This window comes from Protopterus annectens, chromosome 9.part0 (assembly GCF_019279795.1).
Source record: "Protopterus annectens isolate FY-2018-M chromosome 9.part0, PAN1.0, whole genome shotgun sequence".
NCBI classification, from domain to species: domain Eukaryota; kingdom Metazoa; phylum Chordata; order Ceratodontiformes; family Protopteridae; genus Protopterus; species Protopterus annectens.
Window position 1 is genome coordinate 7,436,995 of NC_056743.1, and position 18,886 is coordinate 7,455,880.

General features: G+C 42.2%; 1 protein-coding gene across 2 annotated transcripts in view; it reads left to right on the forward strand.

Moving 5' to 3' along the window:
• Positions 1-18,886, forward strand: part of LOC122811010 (splicing factor, arginine/serine-rich 19-like) — a 1,664,860-nt gene that overhangs the window by 1,385,888 nt on the left and 260,086 nt on the right. For both annotated transcript variants that reach the window (XM_044082522.1, XM_044082523.1), the window contains exon 7: positions 5,896-6,171. In XM_044082522.1, the coding sequence (XP_043938457.1) occupies positions 5,896-6,171 (276 nt within the window). The remainder of the gene's footprint in view (positions 1-5,895; positions 6,172-18,886) is intronic.

Below are 18,886 nucleotides of genomic sequence, written 5' to 3' on the forward strand. Positions count from 1 at the left end.
AGGACATAGCAGTTACCAGGAATCACAAAGTGGCCACACATTAAATTGTGATTGTACACAGATTTCTTTATTTGCATTTTCTGTTGAGATTTTTTCAATTCTAACAGTGAAATCTCCAATGAAATCTTTATTTATGCTGTTTTTTTTTTAAAAATTAAGGGATATATTCAGTTTATCACTATTTAGACAAGAAAATTGTACTTATTACTCTGTGTGCTGAGTACACTCTGCAGATTGTAGAACGAGGCTTACCGTGGTTTAAACTTTTTGCTGTATTTTATGGAGTTTAACCTTTTTGCTGTGTGGGAATATACTTTCTATTTTTTATAATTACTGCCTTAGTCAGCCCTTAATAGTGTCAGTGTATTATTTATTATTTTGGCTGGTGTTTTCCCCCTTGAGTTGAAGGATCATGATATAGCTCCCCCCAATCATATCCAGTAACACCTGAAAAGAAGATCAAAAATCAACACAGTTCTACTTCAGGCTACAGCTTGTGGCTCTGTTGTTGCCTTAACATGCTCTGCAGACCACTTACCTTTTCCCCTATCACCCTGTGGCGTGAGCCTGTAGCTGTCTATTATATGGCAGTTGGACACTCTGGTATGGGAGAACCAAACATTTCAGGTGTACGAGAGGTCTTTGCCATAATAACACTCTGTCCCAATATTTTTTGTCCTCCGATGTAGTTATTTCTAAGAAAATCAAACTAACCATACCACTGACAGTCAGGTTATTACCATATATAAGGCTGATGTGCTTTCTTTGGCAAAGAATGGTTTATAGTAACTAATCACTATGCTTCTATTCAGAACGACTGTAGGGCTACCATCTCTAGAGATAAGTCTGTGGCTGCAGATTTTGATGGTGACTGATGCAGACACAAATGAACAGTCTGAGTCCATCCAGTCCGATTCTTTAGAAGGTGAACAGGTTGAAATACCCATGCAAGTCTTTGCCTTTCCACAGATGCTAGCTAGCTTCAGAGATATATTTAGAAGCAACCTAGATCTATGCCACCAGTTGTTTGAGTTTACTGTCTTCAGGATGACATTCCAAATGTTTTGGCTGTGCCTTCTTTTTATCAGTCTGAGATTATGTCCATAAACACTCCTTTGGCTAGTGAAACGGTTCCTAAAAAAGGTACGAGGAGACACAAGGTGTACTCTGATGTTGCAGCATCCTTTGCTCCTTTGTCAGCTGAATAAGCTGTGGTTTCTCCAGCTACCAACTATATGAAGAGTGCCTTGTCTTCTTCTATCCCAGATAATTGGCAAGTAGATAGAATCTCAGGGAAAAAAGGTGTCTCAGTCTAATAATTTAGTCTTTAGAATTTTAAATTATCAGGGCTTCATGTGGAAGTTTATTTTGCAATGTGCTTATAGCTGAGATGATTTTGCTGTATCTTTATGTGCTGAACAGAAGTGTTATATGAATGAAATTGTTTCTAATGTTACACAAGTTTCGAAACATGCTATGTAAGGTGTGGACACTATTTCTAGAAATACAGCCACTTCTGTTGTATTGAGGTTTGTTTAGTTACACAACCAGAATTTTTTTGAGGATTTAAAAATGAGATTTTGAGTGCTCCTTTAAGTTCTGAATTTGTTTGGTCCTACTGCTACCCAGATTCTCAAGCAGTTGGAGGTAAATTGATGCATAACAAGGCATCCACTTTCAAAGGGTGGAACAAACAAAAATCCCAGCCTAACAAGAGTCAGGATACCAAGAGAATAGCAGGAGGATAATGCTTCAAAACCAAATAAAAGCGAGTCCAAAAAAAAAAAAGATCTTTCTCCTGCCAAAAAATGACTTTGCCAAGACTCAGGGCATCCGTCCCTTCTTCCCCAAAGCTTTAGCCCAACTCAGCAGCTTGGCCACAGGCAGTCTGGGACAAGTGGATCCTGAGAATAATTCATTGAAGATGCTCTTGACAGTGGACAGAAAATCCACTTCCCTTCTGGGAAGTACCCCCCCCCCCCAACTAGGTGCACCTGTTTCTCTACAAGTACACTTTCACAAGTTGCAAGTAGGGTTATAGAACCAGTTCCTGCACCACAAAAAAAGAAAAGGATTTTAAACAAGAATCTTTTGTTACCCAAAAAATGGTCTGTCGTGGAGACTTTGTACCTAAATACCTTTCTGAAAGTACCCAAATTCAGAATGCTCACTCTGCAGATGATCCTACCCTTTCTTCCAGACCACTCTTTCATGGTTACTTTACACCTGAAGAATGCTTATCACATGTCACTTTCTTCTAATTTCAAGTTAAATTTACAAATGTGCTTCCTCACACCCTCACAAAGAATTGTCTTCCTGGTGTGTATGATGGTCACAGAAAAAAGTACGACCTTTATCCCAGAAGACATGGTCCTGAGTGTTCAGAACATTTTCAAAGATTTCTTTCTTCAGGAAGCTGCCTCTGCAAGAATTTCTCAAAATTCTAGGCCTCATGACATCGGTGATTTTCTTGACTCCACAGGCCAGATTCCACATAAGAAAGACTCAGTGGCACTTAAAATGTTGGACCCAGCACCTGCTTCCCTTGGATTTCCTGGTACCAGTTCTGAATTTTGCAAAATCAGAGTTACAGTGGTGGAAGGAATCAGATGCCTCTCAATCCAGACCTACCCTTCTCTGTCTAGACCCTAGGTCATTCAGTCCAGACAGACTCATCAGATTTTACATTGGGAACAGTGTACAGGTGAGTTCAAATGCAAGGCTAATTGAGTCGTTCGACGCTACAAAGTGCAAAACATCAGACGTTAGCAGTGATTCAGACCTTAAAAGTTCACCACCTATGGTCTCCAGGATCTTTTATTGGTCAGAGATAGCACCATGGTTATGTGGTGTCTGAACATATAAGGGATTACTAGATAATACCCTCTCTTGCCGGTTGGAAATGATGGTCTGGGAGCTAGTCATACTGCATCCACTTCAGGCCTCGTGCATCCCATCTGAGCAAAACATAGTGGCTGGCAGATTAAGATCCCAGACAGACACTCACAACCTGGAAATCTAGGACAGAGGTCTGCATGGATTTGGTAATTACGAGGGGAACACTTCAAATAGATCTGTTTGCTTCCTCTCAAAACAGTTGGAAAAATTCTGTTTGAGACATCCTTGCAGCTGTGCTTGGAGGACAAAAGACTTCTTGTGCCCTTGGATGAGAATGTACTATTATGTCCTTTCGTCTGTACTAGAGGTACTTCTGAAAATTTGGAAATAATTACCAAAGATCATTGTAGTGACCCATGTTTTGGCCCAGGCAAACTTGGTGTTTTATTTTAATGTAATTGCCAATGGCAATTACAGCAAGTTTTCTCATACTGGCTCTGCTGTCACAGTGTCAGTGGTAAGTGGTGCACCCAAGCTCAAAGCAATTGCCACGGACAGCGTGGATGATTCTGTCTTGGTAAGTTTTAGGCACTTGTTCCTTGAGGATGTGCAGCAGATGTAGGAGGAGGCAAGAAAATCCGCAACTAGAAAATCTTATGTTTACAAGTGGAAAAGGTTTTCTAGGTGATTCCTAACCAATGTTAGAGGGCCCAGTAGGGTGCCACCCCCTCTTGTTTTGGAATATTTGTGTGAGTCACTCAGCAGCTTATCATTGGCATCTATTAAGGTGCATCTTGTAGCCATCTCAGCTTATTTGCCCATGAACTCCCTATTTTGTCTCTGTGTGGTCAAAAGATTATGAAAGTCATGTTACACTTAAGACTCCCCTCAAAAGCAAATCCCTACTCCTTGGGATATCAATTTACTACTTGAAAATTTTATCTCATCTCCTTTTCATCCTGCCTGTCAGGCTTATTTTATGTTCCTCACTTGGAAAACTGTTACGCGTATTGCTGTGACAACTGCAAGGGGAGTCTTTGAGCAGCAAGCTCTCATGATGGGCAAGCCTAATGTGATTTTCCACAAGGATGGGGTTTTTCTATGCACTATTCCTTCTTTCATGTCAAAAGTTGTTTCTGAATTTACCCTGAATTAAGCCCATCAGTCTCCCAGCTGTATTTCCAGAATTAAAATCAAGGGAGAGAAGATTCTGCATACCCTGGATGTGCACAGGCAGCTCTGGTATTACGTTGACAAAACTAAGCCCTTCAGGAAATTGAACAGCTGCTTATGTCCTATTCTTGGGCTAAAAAGGGTCAACCCGTCTCTAAACAAACAATTGTTTGTTTGTCCTGTCCTTTTTTTTTTTTTTTTCTCCCCAACTCTCACCATGGTAAATCTGTTCCAGGCAAGGTTAAGATGCATTCCACCAGAGCCTTATCCTCTTTGGTGGCATATTAGAAAGGAGTGGAGAAACATTTTAGAGGCAGCAACTTAGTCGTGTGTTCATACGTTGCAAAGCATGACAAACTGTATACTTTTTGATGTTCCTTTGGAAGGAGCATTCTCCAGGGGCTCGCGGATCCTTATCCGTCCCAACTACAGTAAGCTTTGGGAATGTATCCATATGCCACTGAGGCAGTGTGAATGCTGAACATAGAGTTGTGCAAGTCCTACTCACCGGTAACAGTAAATGTTTAAGTTTTTACAGTGCCTCAGTGGGAGCATCCACCCACCGTCTGCCTTATTGTGCTTGTAGTGCAATGGTGTCCAACCTTGTTGTGTTGTTTGTTGGCTTTGGTTATGTGTATTCTTATTTTATGACTGCAGATTGGTTGGTTTCTGGTCTTTTTTGGTCCGAAGTCCTTAGCACTGATGGAAGGGACTTAGCCTGTCCCGTGTCACAGACAGTCAGCAGAGGGGATTCTGAGCTCTGGAAAGCTGCCAGTGTCTGTTTTGTGCAGGTACAGAACCCATGTGCTACTTGGTAGTGTGAAATTCAAATATGTACTGTTACAGAAAAGTAGGACTTGGGCAACTGTACTCTTTGAACCCAGTTATCTTTTTCCTTGAATGTAGTCGTCATTTGGAGGATTGTACTCAAAACCAGTGTCTTACCTTTTAGTTGAAGCTAGCATGATAGGTTCCAATATGTTATTTTTCAATGTTTTGAGGAGTTTGCTTGCAGGGTCAGTTACTCCTACATTAACTACAGCATTTTGTTATACTTGCTGGAAGACAGGGTGTTTAAGGCTGTAGTTCTGTCCACAATCTTGGCTACTAAGTGTCTGCTGGCTGTAACCTTGGGTGTGTCTAGCCCTCATGAGTATGAAGCCTGTGTGCCTAGCAGTAGCATCACCAGTAACTTCTCTTTTTATTCTCTCACTCGTGTACATAGTCCTCGAGTTCTTCATCCCTGGCCCTTTCTGGTATCTTGTTTATTCCCTTAGCATGCTTATAGCATTCTAACTCGTGTTTGACCCATTACTGTAGCATAGTATAATCCAGTCCTAAACCCCACCATCTTTTGTCTGTGTACTAGATAGAAAAATGATGTACGTAGCATTGACAGATCTGTAACTAGGCCCAAATTTGCTAACCCCCCACCTAACCTTTTTCTATACCTTTTCCTGTCTGTTCTGTTCTATTCCTGTACTTCTGTGCTGACTGTTTAGCAAGAGAGAATGAGAGTGAGAAAGTGAGGGGTAGATGGCATATGGTACATGATGTCCAGTTGTAGCCTGGGAATGTTTTGTTGGCCAAGCAGCCTTAATGCACATGGCATAATACATTCTAGTGGTTACGAAAAATGGGCCATCTTATGGTAAGTATATGCCTTCCATTTTTAGCATGTAGATGAAAAAAATAAATGTTGTTGCTTCACACTTATTTACAGTGTTGCCAGTTTTTACATTTTGGTTGCAGTTATCTTAAGAAAGAGGTACATTTAAAAATGTAAGCCTGTTGGCAAAAGTAAATGTTTGCATATTTTGTCAATGTGTGATTATTTGCATTTATAGCATTATTTTTTTGTTTTTCTGCCTCTGTCTTGCACAGATATTAAATCCTCCAAAACCATCAACACCTCTGAGTTCTCATGGCTCTTCATCAGCTTTTGTGCCTACACCACAACCCACTGCTTCGTACGCTCTTCATAGCAGTTTACCCCTGACAAGCTCCTCCACACCATCCACGCCCCTTGATATTCCGAGCAGTGTTGTGCAGACATGTGCTAACACATCAGGATACTACTACACAACATCCTCCAATATGGAGTCTGCCAAGGATGAGCTCGGTTTGATCTACCCTGATGGAAAGGCAGATGCAGACAAGGTAGTGCTACTTAAATTCATAATCCTCTCCTCATGTGATGGCCTATTACTGCCACTCAGTTATGTAGTGTTGGCTTGCAGTTTTTTAACAGTTTCTTTAATTCATTTACGTGACTTGATTTGTTTTCAGCTATTTCTCCCAGATCATATTTTTTCCTCATTTCATTGTTTTTTGTCATTGTCATAGTCTTTCAGTTTCACTGCTGACACTGGGTTTAGGCAGGTACAGGATGTGTGTTTACTGAATAATTGCTGTAATTGCTTTTGAGTTCCCAAGTTACAGAATATTGAGATTTGTACATGGCTGTGTTCCCAAAGCTGATAATGCAGGCTGGTACCAGCTGTAGGTGCAGCAGTGCACTTTTATGTCTAGACTGTAGGTACAGTGAGTGAGGGCAGACCTAAAGATACGTTGTCTGCAGTGCGAGAAATGCTTTTTTCTTTTTGAACAGATTACTTTTAATATGTTTGCTTAATTAAAAGTTCTTTGACTTGCATGTTACGTTGACTAGAGTTCGTGTCAAAGCATGTGAGGTTTGTCTGACTGTATCTGCAAATCAGTAAGAGTGGAATGTGCATATCTGTGACATGCGTTCCAATACAGATGAGACTGAATTATGCACTCAAACTTATGACTGAATGCAGGACCTGTTATATTGCTATTCCTGTTATATTGACAGCTGATATTTGTACATGGGTAAGCACATAGCTCCTCCTTAGTAAAGGTGAGGTGAGTTATTGAAAACTGCATTTTTGAAAGATTATTTTTCATTCCTTCTGCAGGCCCAGACACTGGAGTTTTATATTGGATATGGTGATGGGTGGGGGGGAGACCATTGCATTTTGTAAAAAATATTCTCTGAACAGATTTATTTTTAAATATAAACTGAACTACATCAGATGTTAATGCAGAGGTCATAGTTGCAGCACAGAATTGTGACTTGCTCATTTATTAAATTTTGTCACAATAACCGTAGCATCCTTCAGGATAAATGCAACACTGCTAAAATAAATAAGTCCAAGGAAGAAAACAATGGGTACAGCAGTGAAGCAACCAGACAGATGAACCATAAAAATATATGTATGTTTATTGAGACAAAGTGCTTCGTCAGACCATCAAAAGACACATAGGAAACCCATTAAATATATATGTTCAGCCAGTCAAAGTAGTTAATACATTCCATTGTCGTAAAGTCAAGACTTCATGCAATCATTCATATATAATAAAAAAAAAATATATATATATATATATATATATATATATATAGAGAGAGAGAGAGAGATGGAAAATATTAACATTCTACTTTAATAAACATGGTAATTAAAAAAGTATGTATATATATATATATATATATATATATATATATATATATATATAATGTGAGCAAGAATGTATCAATTAATAGCTATTCTCCTAGATTTAAGGGTAGGTCTCAGAGATGCCTTCTCATTGGACCCCCTATCAGCTCTAAGTCGTAGATTCCAGTTTACCTCTTTACTTTCAGTGAAGTTCCTAACATTACCTTCTCTTAAGGTAGGAACATTTACATCTATGACCGTAAATTTAAAAGTATGTGTATCCGCATAAGATATCACGTGCTTAGAGAGTGCACTAAAATACTGCGTTCTAATGCTATATATATGTTCACAGATTCTATCTTTAAGGGATCTATCCATTTTTCCTACATGGAATGAACAACATAGATCACACACCGCTAAATAAACTACATGCGATGTCTGACAAGTAGCTGTGACTGTAAACCTAAATTCCTGACCTGTGTCTGGATGTATGAAATATCCATTTGAATTAATATAGATACAGAAATTACAACTACCACATGGGTGAGTGGAAACATTGAGAGGTACCGTATGTTCGCTTCTGTTCCTAGGAAAACATAGCAATCTTTTCAGATTGTGTTTGTTCTTAAATCCAAATTTAGGTACATCACCTACAGTTTTCTTAACTGTGGGGTCAGCTGTCAAACCCCCCCTCAGTTTCTTTTTGTAGTATTTGATATTGCCTTACTATCACTAGTATAAAACAACTGAATTTTTATTTCACTTCAATTCCTATTTACTGTAGCTCCAACATCTAAAGTCAATGTATCTGCATAATAGGGATGTGCTGTACTTTCCCTTAATTCGTCCATACCTAAAAGTTCCCTTTGGAGTTCAACTTCAGTATAACCCCTATTCTTAAATCTGACTTGAAAGAAACATTTAAGAATAGGGGTTATACTGAATTCCTGAAATGAGTTTCAGTGAAATGAGCTTTCAGTGAATTGTGCGCAGACAACTGAATTTCAGTGAAATGAAGTAGACCCATTTTTTTTATATGAATGATTGCATGAAGTCTTGACTTTATGACAATGGAATATGCTTCTTCCTCGTCACTTCCCTGTCCTGTCATTCAAGTGCACCCTGTGTAACCCCATAGTGCAAACTGATGGTCATCTAGGATAGCTTGTGAGGCAGGAAGGTGGATTGTAGAGTGCAATAGATCACTTTGCCCTGTTATATATGTCCCTGTGTTAGGAAGTTTTTTTTTTTTTTTTTTTTTTTTTTTGCAACCTAACCTTTTCTTGTGCTTGATAGCATGTGGTATGAGTGCGGGATGATGGTGCAAGGCGCAAGAGCCTACTTTCACGGTGACTCGCCTTTCATGAGTACACCCACCCTATCTTCTTGCTGCCAGCTGGGAGCTGTTTTTTTCATATATGTATAAGTCTGTCAGTTGGCACAGTGGGGCTAAGCCTGTGCTCTGTAGATTATATGGTACAGGGTTTGATTCTTTCAACCCACATTTGCTTACTGTGTGATCTTGAACAAGTCACTTAACCAGACAGTGGTTGGGAGCAAATAGGAATTTGAGCTACGCTCCTCAGTGGTCCATTGGACTGCAAGCCTAGCAACTACCTATGAACCTATAAATAGTGTGTTGTAACATCTCCTGTATCCTTTAAAGTAGAAATTGCAGACATCTGTTTGGCATTTTCCCTTCGCAGAGATGTTGGGTATGCAGTTGCATCTGTAAAAGATAAATATTGCTTAAAAAAACTACTTAGTGTGTGTGTGTTAATTAGGGTTGGAACAAAACATCAGCACCTGTACTATGTAAAAATTCTTCTCAGTAGGTTGTGTGGCCGTCCAGGCCAACATGAACAAAAGAACAGGCTTATGACCTTCTTACCTAACTCTGCCATGGGGTTGGACAGATGTTTCCTCAGAATGAAAGATGATGGAGACTATGGTGTTGGACGACTCCGTTAGGGATCCTAGAGCTAAAGGCATAAGTAGCTTTGAGGTACTCTAACTAGCTCCTGGGCCTGACTTTTAAAATGGCTGAAACCTATGAAAATGTGCCTTTGTAGGCCACTATGCAGTCAGCTACTAAACTAGCCATTCTCACTAGACTGCCCAACCTTTTGACAGAAGAGGGAAATGAAATATCTGCTCCTAAACATCCCTTACTTATTGACCATTAGAAGATGACAGTTTACTGTTTATGGTTGAAGAAGATATCCGCACGATTAGAAAGTCATACTCCATAGACTCACCCCACCTTGTGTTTCAAGAGCCTAACAGCCACCTCTCCCTCCATAAAATGCTCACTCTGAGGCCTGCACCTCTGCCAACCCTAAGCTAACATTTGGTGGGTTTCCAGACCCTGGCTTATATACCACCAGCAGAATGGGTTAATTAGTGCTTTGATTTTTACAGAGTCTGGAGCCCAGTCTGGATAACTCTACTATGGCTGAAATCAGACATGCTAAATGGAGGAGGGAAGACCTCTCCACTGACGGATATAAACTGTTGGGAATATGGAGAGAGAGTATCTAGACCACAGATTTCAGGCCTTCTCTTAGTTGTCTTATGATGGAGACAGTGAGGGCACACTGACCTTTGACCCTTCACCCAGGGATCTGTCCTTTGAAATTTCTCTCTCTCCCTTATGCGACAGTAATTCCAGTGTCAAGCAGTAGTCGCTATTCCTTCAGGCTTGGAGCTGGACTCTAAATCCCATACTTCTAAGAAACCTAAAAAAGTTGTACAGGGTTTAAGCTTCTCACAGCGAGCTAGACTGGATCTAAGATGCAGTACACTTACAGGCAATAAGGGCAGTAGATTGTTGGCCTTGTACAGCAAAAAAAGGTGTGTGCTTCAGCAACCCTGGCCCTCGGGCTGTCAGCTGCCAAACCCACAGTCTTGAGTAATAAGATGATGTCCTCTAGCAACTTTTGGAAAGTTGTGGGGATGTTTGTTTAATGGAATGATTAAAGGTGCCTTGCTCCATTAAGTTACAGTTTCGCTACAGTTAGGAAAGCATGCTATAAAATAATGGAAGATAAAACAAAGGCCATTGTAGTAAAGTATGTACCCATAAATTAATTGGTTCCGCAGTTCACGTACTTCTGGGAATGTGATAATGTGAATTATTTGGGTGTTTAAACATTGTAAAAGAGAATAGAAAGGTAGATTTTGCAAAGGGACATTGTGAAGAAATTTATAAGGGTTGCAGTTATGCAAAAAAGTCCAGAATGTTTAGGATTTTTGCATGGAGTCTTTCACAAGGGTACTTTTTATGTCCCTAGTAGACTTCAGATTATTCCTTGGATAGATAGCAAATACTGGAGGTGTGATGGGGAAGAGAGAGGTAACTTTAGGCGTGTTTCTGTGAATGTAAGGTTGTCAGATTTTAAAAAAAATTCTCTAGTGAGTCCTTTGACAAAAATTTTGGAGAAATAAACAGTTGCAACTAACATAAAGATTCTTCTGAGCTGGTATGTAGGATCTGAATTGCCTAGACAAAACAAGGCCTTATTAAATTTTATTTGCCAAAAAGCAGTTAAAAAATGTTAATACAAATATGTTCCATTATAAAAGGATGTTCTTGATATTGAAAAGGAGATAAGAGCTGGAGGTGGGACCTTTAGAAAAGGGAAGGAGCTAATTTCATAGATAAAAATGGATTTCGTGTGAGCAGTACATGCGGAGTAATGTTTAGGAGCCTGGAAGGCAGGAAGTGAGCAACTTAATGCTGGAGTTCATTCATGTAGTTAAAAAGAAAACATGTACGTATATTGCATGACAATAAACATTATGATAGAAGCTAGGATACGTATTGCTAGAAGTCTTTCTTGGCCAAATGGAAACAATTCTCTGTGTAGTGGCAGCAGTGGATCAGGACTTCAGCATAGCAGGGGCGTTTGTGATTCTTCACTGTGTTTCACAGCAGTTTCTGGCAGGGTTTATCCTATGCCTCAGTCAAGGTACCTGCAATTTCAGCCTGCCTTCCTGTGGATACCACTTTGTTTTACTGATAGTAGAAAGTCCAGTTTCTGACATTTTTTGTTCATCTAGAACCCCTACAAGAGCAGTGACTCCACTCTGCAACTTGAAAATTATATTGGAGAATTTAACCCATATACATTTAAACCATGTGCCACTGTCTCTGTCAGGTTCCTTGCATGGAAAACTGCTTTTTTGCTGGTGTTACCTTGGCCAGAACTTCATGTTTAATTGTGTATAGGAGCCCTCCTTAGCTTTTCAGTAGGGACAGGGTTAGTACATACAGATTTCTTCTTGCCAAAAGTCGTTAAGAGTAAGCTTTGACCCAGTCTGTCCACCTGACATTTATTTTCCCCTAATCCTTAGCAAGGGGGAGGAAAGGTTACTGCATTCCTTAGACCTTTACAGGCAATAACAGATATTACCTACACAGAACCAAAGATGTGAGGAAAACGGACTAACTTAGTTCAAAGGTTTATAGGTGTGTATTAGGCTAATGGCCCTGGAGCCTATGCAAGCCTAGCCTAAGAAGATTCCGTGGCATCATGCCGCCCGAAGTTAGTTCCCAATGCCCCTGTCAAGCTGGGCCATTGAAGTGATTCCCAGGTTGAACTTCCTATTGCCCATCCACTCGTCAAGATTTCTCTTGAAGAGGGCCAGTGAAGTGCTCTGCTTGATGTGAATGGGGCGTTTGTTTCCAGACTATTGGAAGTCTCTGGGTTAGGAACCTGTCCCTCCAGCATGTTTTGTTTATTGTGGTAATGAGGTTTAGGTCCCTGGAGTGTGTGGCGTGGAGAGATTGGGATTTCTTTAGGTTTAGCATATCTAGCAGCTCTGGGTCAGACATGGCCTTATAGGTCATGCAGAGATCACCTATAAGTAGGCGATATGAGACAGAGTATAGCTGGTGTTTTTTTGAGTCTGTCCGTGTAGGGCATATGTCTAAGGCCTAAGATCCTTTTAGGTATTTTTATGTCCTTTCCAGTTGTTGTAGGTGTCTAGTGAGGTACATACCAAATGGGGTGTTATATTCTATAATAGGTCTAATGAGGGACGAGTAAAGAGGAATTATGACCTCTTTCTTCCTAGATGAGAAACCATTTGTAATGAGATATGCTAGATAGAAGGACTTTCTGACCACAGTGGCAATGTGTTTATCAAAGGAGAGGTTGCTGTCAACCTGTGTCCCCAGGTCTCTTATCACACCTTCGGTGTTTAGTGAACTACCACCTATGTGGTAGTTCATGGGCACCAGATTTGGTATTGAGCTTAAGGCCATGGTTCTGACACCAGTCATTTGTCGCAGTGAGGCCTTGTTGTCGGAGGTCTGCATCAGTTGGCGAATCAGTAATGGCTCCCGGTTTGCAGTCATCTGCAAACTTGATCAGCCAGAGTCCCTTTGTGTTGGCTTGGACTTCTGAGAAGTAGATGCTGAACAGGAGAGGATCTAGGTCCATTCCCTTTGGAACGCTACTTGTAACTGGTCGGTAGTCAAATTTAGAGTCCGCTACTTTTATAGTTTGAGTACTATCAGTGAGCCAGTTAGCAACACAGCTTATGACACAAGGGTTTATGCCTAGTTTAGTGAGTCTATCTATGATTCCTGAGTGAGGGATGGTGTCGAAGGCCTTTTGCAAGATCTAGGTAGGCTATGTGAACTACCTTGCCCTCATCCACAGCTCTGGTGACAGACTTTAAAAAGTCTTTCAGGTTGAGCAGGCATGATCTAGCTTTCACAGTCCCAAACTGCGTGGGGCCCAGAGTTTGGAGATTCCCTCTGTCCCTGTTAATAAGGTCCATGATGATGTGCTCCATAGCCTTACCTATCAGATGCATCAGGCTAATGGGGCGGTAGTTCCCAGGGTCTGTAGTCACTCCCCCTTTGTGGAGTGGGATAACTGTAGCAGTGTGCCATTCGGTAGGAACAAAGCCTGAAATGAGGCAGTGATTGAACATGGTACTCGGTTGTGGTGCCAGTTCATTTTGTAGTTCAGCTGCACAGGTAAAAATCACACTCTCCAAAGCCAAGAACACAGCATCCATGGGACTTAACAACATCCCAGGCTGCATTCTCCGCTAACTACAGAACGCACTGGCAGCCCACCTAAGTGCCATGTTCAATCATAGCCTCGCCTCAGGCTTTGTGCCCACTGAGTGGCTCACAGCGACGGTTATCCCACTCCACAAAAGGAGAGCCACCACGGACCCCGGGAACTATTGCCCCATTAGCCTGATGAGCCTGGTCTGCAAGGCTATGGAACGTATCATCATGGAACTTATAAACAATGACACTGGTAATCTCCAAACTCTGGACCCCAACTAGTTCGGGTTTGTAAAAGGCAGATCATGTCTCCTAAACCTGATAGACTTCTTTGAAGCGGTCACCAAAGCCGTAGATGAGGGTAAGGTGGTTCACACAGCCTATCCAGATCTCGCCAAGGCTTTTGACACCATGTCCCACTCTGGAATTATAGATAAACTCACTAAACTAGGTATAAATCCCTATGTCACAAGATGGGCTGCCAACTGGCTCACTCCACGAACCCACACTGTGAAAGTAGCAGACTCCAAATCTGACTTCAGACCAGTGACAAGTGGAGTACCACAGGGTTCAGTCCTGGGTCCTCTCCTGTTTGGTATCTACTTCTCTGAAGTACAGGCTAACACAGAAGGTCTTTGACTAATGAAGTTCGCAAATGACGGCAAACTAGGAGCCATAATCGAAACTCCTAACTATGTGTACATCCTACAAAAGGGCCTCACTGAGACAGATGCCTGGTGTCAAAACCATGGCCTCAAGCTCAATGCCAAAAAGTGCATTTTCATCCCTTTTGTTAAAAACTCTGTACCCATGAACTACCACATAGGCAGTAGTCTACTTAACATCGAAAATGTGATGAGACCTTGGGACACAGGTGAACAGCAGTCTCTACTTTGATCACATCACAACAGTAGTCAGGAAATCTTTCTACGTGGCATACCTCATCACAAAACGTTTCTCATCCAGGAAGAAGAGGTCATTGTTCCCCTCTACTCGTCACTCATTAGACCCATTGTAGAGTACAGTGCCCCTTTTGGTGTGTACCTCACAAGACATCTACAACAACTGGAAATGCCGCAGAAATACCTCACAAAGAGGATTACAGGCCTCAAACAGATGCCCTACGCAGACCAGCTCAAAAAACTCCAGCTTTACTCCATCACATATCACCTATTCAGAGGCGATCTCTGCCTAACATACAAAGCTATGTCAAACCCAGAGCTGTTGGACATACTCCACTTAAAGAAATCCCAATCCCTCCAAGCTACACGCTGTAGGGACCTAAACCTTGTCACCACAATAAACAGAACATGCTGGAGGGATAGATTCCTATCTCAGAGACTTCCCATACTCTGGAACAGACTACCTATCTGTCGAACAAAGCTCCTCATTAGCACACTTCAAGAAAAATCTTATTGATTGGATGGGAGATAGGAAATTTACCCCGGGGATCACTTCTGTGGCTCTGCTCAACAGAGGCACATGAAAATAATTTTCTTGGGTGGTGAAAGCCAGGGTACCTTTTTGGCTAGGCTTATATAGGCCGTAGTACCTACCTATGAAGCTATTTAGAACACAGTTCAGGATAATATCAGGCCCCATGGAAGCTGTATTCTTGGCTTTGGACAGTGCAGTTTTTACCTGTGTAGCCGTGATGATAGGGACTTGGCATTCCTCACTTATTGTGATGGGCCTTTTAGGGAGTGAAGGGGGGCTAAAGTTCACACTGAACGCGTCGGCCTGTATGTTGGCAATATCAGTTGGTTCTGTATATGTATTGCCGTAGTGCTGTAACTCAGAGCAGATCTGAGTCTTGCCATGTAGATTCTTGACATAGCTATAGAATGCCTTGTGGTTGTCTTTAGAATCTGCAGCAATTTTGTTTTCGGTAGCTAGCTTTAGATGATTTGATGAGGAATCTCCATTTTTTGCTGAGGCTAACAAGGGAGTTTTTCCAGTCTTGGGATTTCACTCTCTTCTGCAACAGTTTTTCCTTTTGTTGTAGAGTTTGTTAATGGTAGGAGACCACCAGATTGGCTTCCTTTTTTTGGAGGAGAGCGTCTTGGCTCTGTTTTGTATGGCCTTGTTCCATGCACTTGTGTATGTGCTCATACACTGCATCGGTGTATGATTCAGCAGTCATGCACCTATTTCCCATTTGCGTGGGTGCTGTGAAGTTTGCCACCTCTGTTTTTAGAAGCCCAAAATTGGCTTTGGAGAAGTTTTTTTTTACGATGGTTGCCTTTAGTGGGGATGTAGGTGGGATGTGGATGTCCATGGTGATAAGCTTGTGGTCAGATCTGACCAGGGAGGAACTGATTTCAGGTGTACAGCAACGGTCGCCCATGTTGGTAATGACCAGGTCAAGGATGTTTCTGCCCCCGGTAGGGGTAAGAATGAGTTGGTCCAGGGTGTTGGAATTAATGAATTCCAGAAAACGTTGAGCAAACTTGTTGGTACATGAGTAATTTTCTCAGTTAATGGTGGGGTAAAGTCTCTCAGTATAAGGATATTGGGTTGTACCGTAATATTTTCCAGTGTGTTTAGGAATGTGGAGTGGGAGTCTTGGGACATGGTGGAGGATCTATACCAGGCTACAACCTGGATGGCAGTTTTACCCACTGTTAGCTGTACCTGAAGTATCTCTGATGTGTTATGTTGGGCTACTAGTCTGGAGGTGTGCATATTTTTTATGAATATGGAGACACCTCCTCCTTTAGTGCTTCGGCCCGGATTAGGGGGTTGAAAGGTTTGGTATGAATTATAGCTTGGTAGTGCTGGGGTGCTCTCTGGAGCCTTGAACCAAGTCTCGGTCACTGCACAGATGTGTGTGTTCTCCATTTTAAGGAGTACTTTGAGTGAGTGCATTTTGAGGTTTAGGCTTGTAGCACTGAGTAGCATGATCCTCAGATGTTGTTTGCTTGTACCTGTTACGAGGGTAATTTTGTCTTTAGGACAGTTCCTAAAAAGGCACTATAGGGGTAACAAGAGCCTTGGCCAGTATCCGGAATCCCAGTGGTGACAAATGCAGGCCATCTCTGGCAAAGCATCGAGGTCTGTCAATCATGTCATCCCAGGCAGACAGTTACTGGATCCCCTTAGAATGATACCAGAAACTTAACCAATTGTTTTGTTAAAGTCGATCATTTTCTGTTGGTACTGTCATATCATTCTGGTTGATGGTTGGGTGCTACTCAGAGCTAGGGTTGTACCTGCCTGGGCTACAAGATCCGAGAGCTCTTCTACATCTCTCTTCATGTAGTCCAGGGGGGTACGTCTCTGATCGTTCACACCAACATGAACAGTGACAGAGTCATATCTGTACCTGTTGTGGAATGACCTAAGTGCGTGCGTTATGTGGTGGATCCTGGCGCCCGACAGGCAGCTGACCATAACTTTCCCTTATTCAGCCTAGTGAGTGGGACATCAGTGTGCCTCACTATTGAGTCACCTATGACTAGTGTATTGGGTAAGATGTTCATCGTGTTACCCTGCTGCAGTCATCACACTTGGGTTATCCTGCCATCAGGCGGTCCCGCAGTCGGCCCGAATTCCAAAGTCTTGGTCCGACGTCAATTGCTGTCGCTTCTTCCCTGACATCAGTGCGCCAGGGGTATATCAGGGGCATCGGCGCCATTTTTTCAGTCTTTCTTGCCGCGCGGTGCCCGAAGCAAAAGCAGTTCACAAGTGCCGGTCGGCCGACACCTGAGATTCAGTCCGAAGTCTTCAAAGCTAAGTACCCCATTGGGGAACCTTTTCTTGCCTCAGTCCGATGTCAGAAAAAGTTAATAATTGCATTTCTTGTGGGAAGCAAATACCTCATAAGGACTTTCATTCTTTTTGTATACCTTTGCCTAGGCCCAGACCACGACATCACTGGTTGTCGGTTTTGTGCTAGGTTCAATAAACGAACTATTAAGCGACGCTTTGATTTCGCACGACACTACTTCGGTAGGAAATTTAATTACACTATGCCATCGGAGCAACCGACTACCGGCGTGCATAAAAAACGCAAAGATAAAGAAAGGCAGCCTAGATCCAAGCCAGACTCCGAGCCCTCGGCTGGGCCGGTCACTGGCTCTCCGATTTTCAATGAGGTGCCTACGCAGCCCCTGGCTACCGCTGAATTGGATCCCCAGACCGCTTCGGATTCTCCAGCAGAGAGTTCTAGGCCGACGCAGCCATTTTCTTTAGGCCCTACCGACGGCATTGCAGTAGGAGAAGCCGGTGCTGTAGAAACACCTTCGGTTTCTGAAGGTGGCTTCAGGCCGACTACTCTCACCATAAAATCTTATGCTAAGCTTAAGACTCCTCTAAAACTAAAAAAGACTACTCTTCAGTCTCCAGGTCCAGGCCCTATGCCTAAGAAACAGATGCTTAAAAATGGCTGAAGATTTAATTTATTTGATCAGGGGTTCCCAACCCCCACCCCCGACAAAAGGCCTAGACAAGAGGAGGATTATGCCTCCTCTGATCAAGTGTCTGTTTCCTCAGGCTCCTCTGAGGAAAAGGATTACTCCTTTTCCCCTTATGAAGATTCTGATGCTGAAGACTCCATTCCCTCAGCTTTTCCCCCTGAAGATTATTCCTTTGGGGAAACCTTACATACCATGAGGGAACATTTCCACTGGGAAGGTCAGGACTACTCCGACTCAAAGAAAAGGCTCCGAGAGTCTCTTTTACTCCCCATGCACAGACCCCTTGCTATCCCCCCAGTTTTAGACATTGTGGATGATGTTTTCTTAGAATCTAGTGTAAATCCAGATTCTCTGCCTCCTGCTGCAGCCAAACCAGATAGATACTATAGAGTGCCTGACTCGCACAAATTCCTATACAAAAGCCCTGTTGCTGATCCAGAGACAATCTCCCAGGGTCCCAAGGGGGTAAGGCTTCTTTGGCTAAAAATCTTGTACCCTCTGAAAGGGACTCCAGAGCACTAGATAGGTGGGGGGAAAAGGTTTACACCTCAGCTACTCTAGCTATGAGAGCACTAAATTGTCAATTTCACGTGCTTAAATACCAGCAATTCCTAATGTCTCAAATAAAACAAAAGATGGGCATGCACCCTCAACAGTCTGAATTCATGGAAATGCAGGATCTGTTGCATGCAGCTGAACAGGTGGGCAAACATACTTTACAATGTGGTTTTGATGCCTTGGAAGCTTCCTCTAGAGCAGCTGTTACTGGGTCTGTTATACGTAGGCATGCTTGGTTAAAGGAACAATCTCTGCCTGATCATGTCAAAGCAAAGTTACTAGATGCAGCCTTACAGCAGGATGTCTTATTTGGGGTTAAAGCAGAGGAGGTTTTAAAGAAAATGGAGGATAAGGCAAAATCTATGCAGACGGTCAAAGATTTCTTACAAGTACAGCCCCCACGCTTCAGC